General features: G+C 36.3%; 1 protein-coding gene and 1 long non-coding RNA gene across 6 annotated transcripts in view; one reads left to right on the top strand and one right to left on the bottom strand.

Moving 5' to 3' along the window:
* The window catches only part of ADGRB3 (adhesion G protein-coupled receptor B3), a 681,550-nt gene extending 679,602 nt beyond the window's left edge, over positions 1 to 1,948 (top strand). For all 5 annotated transcript variants that reach the window (XM_074333154.1, XM_074333156.1, XM_074333155.1 and 2 more), the window contains one exon: positions 1,146 to 1,948. In XM_074333154.1, coding sequence (XP_074189255.1) covers positions 1,146 to 1,334 — 189 coding nt within the window. In that variant the 3' untranslated portion in view covers positions 1,335 to 1,948. The remainder of the gene's footprint in view (positions 1 to 1,145) is intronic.
* LOC109456837 (uncharacterized) overlaps positions 1 to 14,602 on the bottom strand; it is an 86,831-nt gene that overhangs the window by 18,074 nt on the left and 54,155 nt on the right. The window lies entirely within an intron of this gene.

The raw sequence follows: 14,602 nt of genomic DNA on the forward strand, positions 1-14,602 counted from the left end.
GATTTTTAATATACTGAGTGGAACCCAGATAATAATTCAAGTACCTGTTTTGTGTTCCTTCCCCCAACAGGTTATAGTTAAAGGCCAGAATTTGGGGTTGAGGGAGGGGTGAACGATACATTCAACTACAGTTGTTTTGCTTTATGTTTTTCTTAGGAGCTTTCAGTCATGATTTCCTTCTTGATCTTTGATGTTACTCAGTTTAGTCTATCCCATTGAAATCCCCTCATTTTATAGAAATCTTTAAACAACACTTATTTAAAACAAAGCACGTTCATTGCTAAATCTTAGCAAAATATCAGGCTATAGAAACCTCAAATGATGTCTCTTGCACACTTATTGAGCACCTACAACATGGAAGGTCTGGGTCGAGTCATAATGAGGCAGATTTTAAATCTGCAGTGATAAGAGGGTGTGTACTGTGAAACATATGAAGGAATGGTGGCTGGTAGACTTTTTTCTTAAAAACCATGATATTGCTGGATATATTTTCAAAAAGCTGTGCTCTTTGGAGGGAAGAATGATGTTTACAAAATTAGTGCACCACACAAATATATAGAAATGTGTGGGGAAGGCACAGCATAAAAAAAGAATAGATTACATAAAAAGAACATAGCAGCATTTTAATATTCTAAAAAGGATAATTTTTTGAGGAAAACTAAGCAACTGAAAAATTTAGTTTTATGAAATATGGCCAGTTTGAGTAACTTTTTATTACTATAGAACATGCCCCACCCATTACATTTCCTCATCAGGGATAAACAAAAATCTTGGCCAAAGATTCTGGCAAATACCTAAATTTTCTACATTTAATTTTAATGGTAACTTAGTGCTCCTTCCTACCTGAACATACAGCTATACTAACATTTCACAAGATGCCCAAAACAAAACATCCGCTTTGCCTACGTAATATTTTTACTTCCTTTGATTGCTAGAAAATGTTAGGATAACTTAAAGAAGGTGTTCATCAATTTGTTCAATGCAAGAAGACCAAAATCATTTCCTGCAGCTGGCCACAATTTCAAATCATCCCTGCATCCTGTAAAATGGATTAAGGTTATAAACACGCTCTCTTCCTGGAAACTTCAATACGAGTCAATCCTAGTCATCAAATAAATGACTCTCTTCTGCTCTCTTCTGAACAGGAAAACCCAGCACCAAACAAGAATCCATGGGACACTTTCAAAAACCCCAGTGAATACCAACATTATACCACCATCAATGTCTTAGACACAGAGGCAAAGGATGCTTTGGAACTGAGGCCAGCGGAGTGGGAGAAGTGTCTGAATTTGCCTCTGGACGTGCAAGAGGGTGACTTTCAAACAGAAGTTTAACAAAATCAAAGTGGACTGAGATGGAGACAAAATTTATTGCTCTGACACTTAAGACTCGAGAAGCCTGACATTTCTATCTGGACAGCGTGACTATCCTATGTCAGGACCTTCCCATGTCAAATGTCAGTGGTGTTTGCGTGTGGTAACTTCTCCCTAGTCAGTCTAGTGGAGAGAGGACCAGGTGTACAGTTCTGACCATCCTGTGTTGTAAGTACCCGTGGAATGGATTTGTAAGGTAATCTTTATAGATAAACCTCAAGCAACGATTCATGTTGTAACCGCTTCATATGGTTTAGTTTTCAAAAAACTTCACCATGAAGCACAATGTATATATTTATGCAGTTTTTAAAGTTTATAACAGTCTGTTTGGCCATTACTACACTTTTTACTTTATAATATAAAAGCAAAGTTTTTGTCATTAAATGAATGTTTGTTGAGCTACATTCTTCATTGCTTTAAATGCAATAAAGTAATAATCTCACTTTTATATGAATAATATATTTCACATCTTTATTATTGCAGTTTTCTCTAGAAAGCTCTGAGTAGCTTTCTCTGCTGCAGCTGTGTATAAAATATTTAAAATGTTGTATGGTGTAAATAAACTTTTGTCTACATATCAGTTTTTTAGTGCATTTTATTTTAGATTTGTTGAACGGAAATTTACATATTTATAACTTTTTTTCCAATACAGATACTGAAAATGTATTCACGCTTTTAATAGCATACCGTTATTACTCCTTTGAGGCTAATGATTTCTCAAATGTAATAGTAGGTTTGTATAGTGCTTCTGTATTTTCTACTCAAACACCATTTGGAACAATGTGCCATGTAAATGGGGCTTGTCAGAAACCTGCTGCCATCATACTCTTACGTAAATATTATGTGTTTGTTTCTTTTTTTTTTTTTTTTATCTTGTGGCAAAAAGACAACTAGTAGAAAACAGTAAGTTACCATACAAAACATAATACAGGGAAAATGTTTATTATGAGTATTGAAGTTCACTGCATGTTTCACAAAAGAAACTACTTGTACTACAGTTCTTCATAAAATACAAAAAAAAAAAAAAAAGACTTATTCAGGGTTTTAAGAAATCTGTATATTCTCAAGCAGAGGGAAAAGAAGAGTGGGTGTTATGTGGTAGTTGCTTTATCTCTGGTTTGAAAAGTGGGAAGTGTGAGGTGAGCTGACTGCTAACAGTCCCTAGTGTCCTCTCTGGTATCAAAGCCACACCAGTGATGTCACCCGCTCCCTCAGAGCTGCATTAAGTGAAATGCCATGGAAGGATTTCAGCAATTATCTCATCTGTCCTTTCCATGGATGATGAGATTGATTTTTAATCTGAGGGAAGTAAAGGGAGTGGAGAGGAGATTGGGGTCTTCAAAATTCCTAGAATGTTTATTTCATTCGTTGTTAAACGTAAGCTGCGTGGTCTTCTGTGGTCTGTCAGAAACTCAAGTGAGCTGAATCCTGCTACCAGGATCTTGCTCCCCAGCCTGCAGGCCATGAGGCAGAGAAAAAGGTGCTTCAACACTCAAGTGCACCCCTAAGCTAGAGCCTTAACAACCACCCAGCTCAGGCTGAATTCCTGTCAGATAATGATAATGTTCTCAATGTAAACATGTTAAAAGTATATTTTTAATCAGATTTTAAAAATAAAAGCAACATCATTATGCAAAAAGAGTATACCATAATTAAGGACTGATTTTTCAATAAAATAAACTTCATGGTAATTGTAATATTAAATGCTTATTAAATTTACCAGATGACTTTCTAGTGTTACAATATTTCATAAATTTCTCTATCTCACCATCTTTTTATCAATCATCTATCTATAGATCTATATATTATATATGTATTTGTACTACCCATGTGTACGTGTATGTATATACATACAAATACATATATATAATTTCATGATGCTCAGCTCCATCTCAGTAACATGTAGAGTGAATGAAACCCTCAGATGCTGTTATTCATTCCAAACTGTAAAATCTTGGTGAAAAAATCCCCAATAAGCATGTTTGAAACCATAAATATGTGTATGTTTAAAAAACAAATTCAATATATTAGAGTAATATTTCTTATAAAACTGTAATATTCACTGCCATAAAACAAAATCACACATTTTTTTCACTTCTATTTTTCTCTAGTTCTAGTAATTCAATATTAGGTTAATATATGAAAGCTAACCAGAAAGTGTATACTTAAAAATGTTAGGGTATATTTTTTGGTTACTCTAAGAAGGATGCCAAGTTGTAGTAGTACTTTTTATTTTTTAAGCTCTAAGAAAAACATATAAAGGTCAAAAATTATGAAGAATCATAATTTTAAGGAGGTGCTCTTTTAGTGCACTAAGTTTGCATTGCACTTACACACATACACTCTACCAAAGCTGGATGGCAGCTGTCCCCATAGACAGTCCAGGGCAGTTTCCTCTGAGCCTACTGTACTATGACCTGCCAGGATCTTTGTGCCCTTGGACTGGAAGTTTTTCCCCTTCCTCCACATCCAAATTGTATTTATGCTTTAAGATACACCTCATTATTTCATCTTCACGAAGTTTTATATGATTTTCCAAGCTAGAAATAATTTTTCCTGTGAACTCGTATGGCACTGCTCTGTACCTCTCTTAGGACTTTTAAAATCTTCTATCTGTTATTTACACACATTTCCGATATCCTCTGGTGGACTGTAAGTGCCTGGAGGGCAGGATTCATGTCTGATCCATTTTTGTATCTTTTAAGGGACCTAACACAATAATGTTCCCACAATAAATGTTTGTTGAATTATTTGTGGAATTTATTTTTAATATTTCTTATACTCATATCAAGTCACACATTTAAAAGTGTTTATGGAACTATTATGTGTTTACTTATATGTTAGGGGACTGTAGGGCCTCTGTTTTAGGTAGCTCACAATCTATTAAAGATATAAAGTGCATATGCAAAATGAGTAATAAAAATATTATTTAAATATTAGTAAGCTCTTATTACCCTATATTGTCCTTTTGTCCACACGATGCCGGAATTAATTATCCTAAAGCAATGGAGACTCGACATACAGATGGCGAACAAAAATATGAAAAGATGCTCAACATTGCTAGTCATCAGGGCAATGCAAATCAAAAGTACAGTGAGATATCACCTCACTCCTGTCAGATGGCTGTTATCAAAATGTAACAAGTGACAACTGCTGGCGAGGATGTGGAGAAAAGGGAACCCTCATACGCTGATGATGGGAATGTAAATTAATGCAGCCACTATGGAAAACAGTATGGAGATTCCTCAAAAAATTAAGAATAAAGCTGTCATCCGATTCAGCAATTTACTTCTAGGTATTTATCCAAAGGAAATAAAAACACTAATTTAAAAAGATATATACACCCCTTTGTTCACTGCAGCATTACTAGTAATAGTCACCTAAATGGCCATCAATAGATGAATGGATAAAGAAGATACGGTGAACACGAGCACACACACACACACACACACACACACACACACACACACAGAGGACTATTAACCAACAATAAAAAACAATGAAACCTTGCCATTTGCGACCATATAACTGCACCTAGAGGGTATTATGCTAAGTGAAATAAGTCAGACAGAGAAAGACAAACACCGTATGATTTCACTTATATGTGGAATCTGAAAACAAAATAAATGAATAAACAGAACAAAAACAGACCCATTGATATAGAGACCAAGCTGATGGTTGCCAAAGGGGAGGGGAGCAGGATACATGAGAATAAAAATAGGTAAATGAAAATTTTAAAAATCACAAAAAATAAACGGAAGCTCAGAAGAGGTTAAGTAACCTAAGTTCACCATAAATGAATGACAGATCCAATATTAGAGCCCAGGTTTTCTGACTTCTACTCTGGGGCCATTCCCACCATACTATGGTAATTCTATCTGTTCTTTCTAGATAATTAAGTCCCCATATCAAATAATAACAAGTTTTATGGAGATGTTTTTCAGTCGAATAATAGAGGCATAAAACTGAAAACATGCATCAACAATCATGAGGGTAGTGAGTCCAGTAGCTGATTGTAGCAGAAAAACATAGCTAATTCAAAATACCAGATGAGTGCAGCATTGGTATGAAAATGGTGAGCATAGCTGCCTTCCAAAATAACTGGTGATCTTAAATAGACTTGGGCTATAATCCGTTGTTTGCTTCTATTTGCACCAACTTTACTTTTCAAGTCCTCTTAAATGTAGTTAATACTTCACTAATTTGGTGATTACTTGAACATATGCAATAGAAGATGGAAGAGGGAAGCCAACCTGAATTTCAGAATGGGCTTCAGACACTGTAAAAACATACAGCCTCAATTTAAAAAAAAAAAAAAAAATTGCAGTCAATAAATGGCTGCTTCAGAAAATTTAGTTTGTAAATTTTGAATCATTCTCAGCATCTTAGAAAAACTGTTTTAGTTTTCCAGTGTTATCTATCAAAATCAATTAATTACATTCTACAAATTTGTAGTATTTCATCAAGGAATATGAAACAAATGTGTCTCTAGCGTGTCAATCTACACAAAATTTTCCATCCTGACAAAATCATCTTGCCCCCTGAGATGCTTCTGTAGTTAAATTTGGAAATGGGGTAATACAGCAGAAAACATATTTAAGAACCCAGATGATAGAATGTAGAGATAGAACAGATTTTGGCAACCAATGAAAATGGCAACTATTTTCAGGTGTGAAAAATCAAATTCAGACCTAGATAAGGAGAGATTTTATTTGAAAAGACTATTGTAATAGGGAAAACACTTCAACTGCAAGATTTATAAGTGTCTCAGATATCAAGTAGAAAGGGCTTTTCTTTTACATGGAAGAGTTAATAAGACTAGAAAGACTGGATGTAGGAAAGTGGAATAAAGAGATGGTGTAATCAGTAGTTGAATAGGAAATGTCTTTCTCTTTGGCCAGCCAGTTCTGCGTGAGATGGTTAAGGGAGGTTGTTCCACCTCCCCTAATCTCCCAATACTTGTTTAAACTCAAGGGTGAGCCAAAGTTCAGGAGCCTAGGGGAAAACAAGACACCTAACTCAAGTTTTGTCAAGTTAAGTTAGCAAGTATTTTGTCCAGATTGCTCAGTGGGTACAAACAGCAAGTAACTTCTGAGGCAAAGAACAGGAATTTGGAGGATCTGTATCTGACTTTGTCACGAGTAAACAGACGTTTCATCCGAGAGTCTCATCTAAATAATATCAGGAAGGAGGTTCTTTGCAGAAAGTCATTTCCTGGATCACAAAGGTGTTTGGATTCCTTGATCATTGCTCTTTTCCAAGGTCACAGGGCTCATGTAAAGTTCAACATTGTCACTGGGGAAGAAACTAAGGCCGTTGAAATGAGAGGATTTTTTCAAAAATGGTTACTGTTCAGCCAGCAGTGATGAAGAGAAAGCATTTCCTCCCATGAGGCCATGGCCATGGATCTTCAAGCAAAAATAATTCTAAAATGAAAGTGGTAAAATTATAAGCTAGATGAGAACATCTGATTTTCTTTAATTCTGAGCTCACCAATCTTCTCTTGGTTTGGACTCCTGGTTGTACCTTAATAGCATACAATTTGCTGGTATTGAGATTCTGGTTCAGAAACATTTAACTTTCTAAAACGTGTGTGTGTGTGTGTGTAAATGGCACTTTGACTTATAAAAAAATCAGTGTTTCTAATGTCATTAATATGAGTCAGTGTCTACAGACCTGGCAACCAGGTGTCAAAGCAAAAACTTTACTGGGCAAAATTCCACAGGTAAGTAAGACTAGTTAAGCTATTGTAACATGGAAGAGAGGCGAGACTCAGTCTAAACTCACTCTGCTCAAACAATGATTGGAACATTTTTTAAAAGCTGGGATTGGGAGTGGAGGGTGGGGCTTATAGGCCATCTGTGTTTATTATTTAGCTGTACCCCAAAGAAATGTAAACTTTCTCGTATCTTTATGATAGAAGGTAGCTTTACACTTCGAGCAAGGTGCCTACTGAAGTTAGGCTTCTCCCCTCCCACAGAAATGAGGAGACAGGTGCACTAATTTTAACTTCCATGATGATTACATTTCAAAACTGGTGACTACATGGCTCAGGTCCTTGAGAAAGACATAAAACTGGCAAAAAGCTTTTCAAAATGATTTATATCTCAAAGAGGCAGATAAAGAATTTACAATTACAAGTGTTTCTAAAGTAAATGCTCTAAGAAAAGGGAGATCCAGGCATCGAGTCAAGACGAAAACTATAAGCTCCAGTCAAACTTTGGAAAATATTAAGGCATTCTTGGTCATAGGTAAACTCACAGTTTAACACCTGAAAACCAGCTCACTTGATAAGATTCATCCCTGAGCTTAATGCACTAGAATATAGTCACCTCAAAATACCCAGCCAGAAACAGCTAGCATTTCTTACTCTTATATAAAGACAGACAATTCATTGTGAAAATGATTCTTCTGGTAACAACCACCTATGATAAAGACCTAAAGCCTCTTGACCAGTGTTTGAGTACACCTTCCTCCTCACCAAAACCACGAAACTCCAGGGAGAGGGCTCAGCTCACTTTCACTAAGCAATGTTCAACAAATAAGAAGAGTCACAAAGATTAGAAGTGAAGGTCAACATTTCAATTCCTGTTCTGTATAATCAATTTGGAGTTTGGGTCAACTTTTCAGATGAATGCCTAGCATTACCTAGTATCTCTCTGTTTGTCTCACTCACAATCTAGAATTGCATTTCTAAAATTCAGAGTATTTTATGTATAGACTGCAAAATAATTTTACATAGTACTTATGCTGTGCTTTATTCTGAAATGAATTTGATGTGATTTATTAGAATGTATACATTAATACATTTATTCAACCAATATTTAGAACCAGTTGCACTTTAGATATTGTGTTAGGAGGTGGTGATTTAACAGTTAAAAAAACAACAACAGCAAAACCACGGTCCCTATTTTCAAAGGATTTAGTATCTCTGTGGACACACAGGCCAACAAAGAGAATTAAAACAATTTGATGGATTTAAGTAGAAAAGAAAAAAGAGTATGTTATGGGAACACTTAGAAAAGGCACTGATATATAAATAAATGAGGAAGGACAATCAAGGTGACACAGAGGCCAAGCACCTAAAATGTATGCCTCAAGGTCCTAGACTCCTCTTGAGCGGGGCCAGTGATAGCTCTGAGCTTCCTAGCAACTTATGCTAATACAGAAATTACAATTAGTTATGGAGTTCATAGTGTCCCTCAGATAAAATCCAACATTTCCTCTGTAGAAGCAAAAGACCGAGAAATGACTCTTGTGAGACCTCATGTTGCATTACATGGTGAATTCTTTATCAACAGCCTCCTTATAAATTTCCTGAGCTTTCCATAGATAATTCTTATGTCCCATTTTGAAGGGTAAAGTGATGGTTAATTTCTGTCTCAACTTGACTAGACCACACTGTCTAGATATTTGCTTAAACACCAGTCTAATTGTCATTGTGAAAGTCTTTTTTCAGATGAGATTAACATTTAAATCAATAAGACTTTGAGTAAAGCAGATTACCCTCCATAATGTAAATGGGCACCATAAAATCCATTAAATACCTTAAGAGAAAAAGACTGAGGTGCCCCAAAGAACAGGAAACTCTTCCTCCAGATTACCTTGACTAGAGCTGCAACGACAGCTCTTCTCTGGGTCTCCAGCTGCCAGCTTTCCTACAGATTTCAGACTCAACAGCCCCACAATCATGTGAATCAATTCCTTAAAATAAATCAATTCCATAAATTTATATATATATATATAAATTTATGTATATATATATATACATACATACATACATATGTATATATACATAAACACACACATATATATATGACCAAAAAATGTATACACATTTTAAGAAAGGAAAACACTGTTTTAATATATACCAATAACAAAAGATGAATACAAGTCACGTTTGACTTCCGTAATCACAAGAGGTGCTCAAAGTGATTGCCATCAGCGTCCAGACACTTGTGATTACAGCGAACTACTGTTTGAGCAATGTTGACCAAAATGTCCACTTGTATACATTTTTTTGGCACCTCTGGTATATCACACACACATACACACACACACACACACACACACACACATACTCACACACTACTGGTTCTGTTTATTTGGAGAATCTTGACTAGTACAAGCAAATACTTAACATCCAGTACAATCACCAAAAACAGTTTTTCACAGTCAAAACATTGTGCTACAAGTAAAAAGCTCTCCCATGATCTGGTTGAATACAAAAAAAAAAGGGAAAAAATCTATTCTAGTTCAAGAAATCACCCATGAGTATGATTTTTCAAAACAGAGCTTTTGGTAATAATTTTAAGCTCTTTCTGAGTGCTTATGAAACTTTATGTACAAATATTCATTTAATCCTCAAAATAAACCTTTAAAGTAAGTGCTATTATTTCCATTTTATAGAAAAAGAAACTGAAATCCCTAACTTCAGTATCCCACAAGGCAGTAAATGGCAGAGATAGGATTTATCCTAACAGGTTAGACCCAAAGTCTAAGCTCCCAATTATTCTGCTGCAAACTGAATACTTTTTTACCACAAGTTCAAGGTAAAACTCCCTAGCAAGTATTTGGGATGAATTAAAGGTAGATCTGCAGAATCAAGCAGAGAAACATGGGTATCCAGAAGACCACTCTCCCTCCACATGGATGAGTGCTGAGAACCACCACCAAAAATTGCTCAGAACATAAATTGGATTTGATTCAACACAAGGTCACATGAGAAACTAAGATCCCAAAGTCTACATTGTAGAACATAGAAATGATAAGTCGCTTAGAGCATATTTTCATCAGGTTACTAAACCATGTCATTTTCATTAAACTGTTCTTTTTAAATTCAGTATTCCTGGAACGTCTACCTTTTAAGTGATTTAATTTTCCAGTGAACCTTCTAGGATAAACTGGCTGAAAAACATAACCCAAGGTGACAAACTAGTATTAATTAGTCAATTAGATATTTACTAAAAATTGTAATTAGGGTCTGAAATTGTGCATTGAAAGTCATCGAAAGATGAGGTAGCTCCAATGGCCAGATTATTTTATGTTCACAAAGTCATGTAATGGAGGGTTGCTACAGAAGCCTACTTATGTCTTTCCGTTCTGCAAGTTCGGGAGGAGGTAGGGTAACATCCAGTTCATCAAGAAGTGGTGCCAAGTCACTAATGTGAAAAGGAGCTAGGACACAGCCTGGTTTGTCCCACTGTGAATTCTTGATCCTTGGAGGGATCATTACCACCAACTTTGACTCTCAAGGTAAAATGAAGACATAGGTTATGTATAAGCATGATTACCATGGAATCATAAAGGTAAATAACTGTAGATTAGTCCTAGGTTTTTCATTTGTTTGTTTTTTTGTGTTCTTTTTGTTTTGTTTGGTTTTTCCCCTCTCACCAATTTCCCAACAAAGTGATAAAGAACATAGCAATCAAAGGAAGATTAGTTGTGTGCCCAGAGCTCACTAGCAGTAAGTCAAATATCCCAAGAAGACCAGACTTGTGATTTTTTTCTCCCTGTAAGAAACTGCCGTGCACTTTGGACAAAATGTCTGGCAACTACTAGTTCTAATTTTGGAGAAAGTAGCATGTTGTTCTTAAAAAAGAATTTATGCCACTAAATTTCTTCAGCATTAGCTCACAACAGGATGAATAATAATTGTACCAAATTTGTCAGGTATATTTACAGATAAAGTTGTATGTGGTATACAGATTTATAATGCAAAGTTGTCATCTGAGTTATGCATCCAAACTAATTGGAATAGCCTTAGATGTATTTCTGTACAAGCTCTGACCTTTAATAAGACTTGCTTGACCAGAGGGCATATGAACATCTATATGCTTCTGATGTCCATATACCCTGTATACACCTGATGCCTTTAATAAGAACAGCTAAGTGCAGGCCCAGTGGTTCTCATGTCTGATCCTGGCAGCCGGGGGATAGGGATGGTACAGAGCTTTCACATGGTTGCTACATTGATTTTCACCTTCACAGGAGCAGAGGGAAATCAAGCTCCAGAAGCAACGAACAGGCCCTTCTCTTGCTACCTAACATTCCCAGTGACCCAAGGATCTGAAAAGCAGAATAATGGAGCAAATTCATGGCATGACCTCTGCCCTCACTTAGAGTCCAGCCATCTTACCACCTCAACAGATGGATTCAGCTGCCAGTTTCCTAAAAAGCAGGATGTTCCCATAGATCACTGAGCAAATAGCCTCTGCCGTGAGGCCACGGTGCTGAGGGCTTTTCCTTACTCTTATTTTAGGATAGTGGAGTACAGCCAATTTTTAGGCAACTGTCTATTTCCTTTTCACTTCCAGAGTTCCTTAGACCCCATCTCTAGACAGATAAATCATATCGAATGGCCCAATCAATAGGAGATTTTGGATAAAGCACTTTATTTGCACAATTTCACTCTTGGTCATTCATCACACAAAGGATGTTTTTTTCATGGAGAGATGCAAATACAAAGCATGCCACACATCATGCTTTGGATCAAGGCTCTCCAGTCACAATCGTGGTCTTCCAACTCTATCTCATTTACTGGAAAGCCCATTTGCTAGGCTTTGAGGAAACATGAGAATGCATATAAAATTGTCCTGAGTCTGCTTGACTTAGTTGAAACAGTACTTGGATGGAACATGATCCTCAATGTGGGCCAAGTGCCTTTCTCCTGCCACAGACAAGCACAGAAGAGGCCAAAACAACCTCTACCCATCCCAAGTGTGGCAGCAAATTAGAGAGCATTTCATAGAAATCCATTCTGTAGCCTCCTGAATGGAGACCGGACATTTGTCATCAGCACAGTTTCTTTGATTGAGCAGATCATTTATGTGATGCAAAACATTTATCAGGCTCTTAAAAATACTTGAATTGTAGGTAGAGTTGTGGTCTATAAAGATCTCAAAGGAGCATCACAGCCTAGAGATTGTTTTATATATTTTTAAGAAGGTAATTGTATAAATGCTACTGTGAAGTAGCCAAGAAATTACTAATAACCACATTGTATACAGACTTCTCAGGAACCCCGGCAGAGCCCCTCTGCCTGAGTGTTTCCTCGACATGTTTGCTGGGACATCTCAGAGCTGAGGTTGCACATCTTTCTGTTGACATCGACATTATGACAACCATGAGTTTATATAGCAGGATGCTAGCCTCTGTCCATAATTTCAAATGCTTCACTTCACCACAGCTGTGCAGAGACCTTCCTGACCCTATTTTAATTAGTATAATTAACTTCCAATGTTATAGTTCTAGCAGACTAGTTTTTTTTTTTTCTTCAGAATTCATCTTTGACATTCAGAGAGAAAAATCTCTTAAAATTATTCCATTATTAACTCATTGCTTCCTTTTGCATCCAAAATAAGCTGGTAGGCATTCACAGGCTCCTTTTTAGTTGTACATCATATTCCTGCAAAATTGTGTGTGTTCATAAACCCTTTGGTCAAGCAAGGGCTGCCCCAGAAATACTTTCTATATTGAAGGTAAGGAGGTTGATTAAACCTTTCTACTTCTTGCTCACGGGCACATGTGCAAAAATAATGGCTACTTAGAAATGACTCCCTTTCTCCTGAGTTTCCACTTATACATATATTAGCCAAACTATTTCAAATTTCTACATATCAGAAGGTTTTCTGTTGTTAAAAATTTTATAAAAAGTCAAGTGGAAAAGAAGCCTTCAAAAATATAAATTAGAGAATGAATATTGATTTACCACCCTGCATGGTCATCAGTGTTTTTCAGCAACATATGGATTGAAAACGTGATTGTTTTTTAGGGGTTGGTAGATAAGGAAGGGAGAGAGAAAGAGTGAGGGAGTGAGGGAGGGACAGAGAGGGAGGGAATGAGAATGAGAATTAACAGCTAAATTGAGAGAAATATAAAAGGCATATGTAGAGAGTATTTTGGGGACAAGAAAATAAGTATGTGTGTGTCTCTGCTAGCCAAAAGCATGTGAAACTTGTGGGGATTATAAAGCATCTATTCATTGGTGAAAACACTGTGTATAAAGAAAGGTCAAAAGCATTATAAGAGTAGTGAATGGCAAGGCATGGCAGATGTTGAAAAGGGAAGAAAAGTACACAGGTGATGGAGATGCAGTTGAGATACTGAGATACCAACAGCGATATTCAGCTACAGCATCTTTTATAAACGCTCATTTCCAGGGGTTATCCAGCTGTGTGCCAGTTGTTGCTATGGACAATGAATGGTTTCTTAATTTTCTCCTACATATCTAGGGAAAATTGGTTCTCTAGTAAATGGTATAAAATCACTTGGGAAACATATTTATCGTACCATAGAAATATTGTATCTAAAGAAACTAATGCTGCTTTTAATCTGGTTGAAGTCCATTTTTTATATTTTGCCAAAGCATGGATCAAAATTAAGAATAAGATTTTTTGTTTTTACCTTCAAGTGTTCATTCAGCCTCAACTATTTACTGGTTATGAAAAAAACACTCAAAACACTTACACGTAAAGATATGTGTACCTCTATGGTCATTACAGGATTATTTACAATAGCTGAGACATGGCAACAACCTAAATGTTCTTCCACAGATTTCTGGATAAAGCAGATGTGGTAGATAATATACAAGGGAATACCACTCAGCCATAAAAAAGATGAAATATTGGCATTCACAACAACATGGACTAACATTGAGAGTATTATGCTATGTGAAATAAGTCAGACTGAAGAGGACAAGAACTGTATGATTTTACTCATATACTGGATATGGGGAAAAAAAGCAACAAACGAACAAACAAACTCATAGATACAGACAACATATTGGTGGTTACCAGAGGGGAAGGAGGGAGGAGGGAGGACACCGAGGGTAAAGAGGGGTCAAGTACATGGTAATGGAAGGAGACTAGACTTTGGGTGGTGAGCACACAATAAAGTATGTAACTGTATGATCAAGTTTTACACCTGAAATTTACATAATGTTATTAACCAATGTCACCCAAATATATTTTTAAAAAACCACTCCATCCCCAGTGTTCCAAAGGAACAACTGTTCTCATTACTTGTGCATAAGAGATGAAAACAATCTGTTGGAAAAGAAAATATGTGGCAGAAAAGAATAAGAATGGGGGGGGAAGGAGAGGATATTTGTTCATGGACATAATTATTTTCTAGCTGTGTAGAAAGTGGCAGAATAGGACTAATAGTAACTTTGCTACTTTGAGGAGAGTGCACTGAATCTGATGATGTCTTGAGCTCTACCCTAACGT

The sequence above is a fragment of the Rhinolophus sinicus genome, linkage group LG05, assembly GCF_036562045.2.
Source record: "Rhinolophus sinicus isolate RSC01 linkage group LG05, ASM3656204v1, whole genome shotgun sequence".
NCBI classification, from domain to species: Eukaryota; Metazoa; Chordata; class Mammalia; order Chiroptera; family Rhinolophidae; genus Rhinolophus; species Rhinolophus sinicus.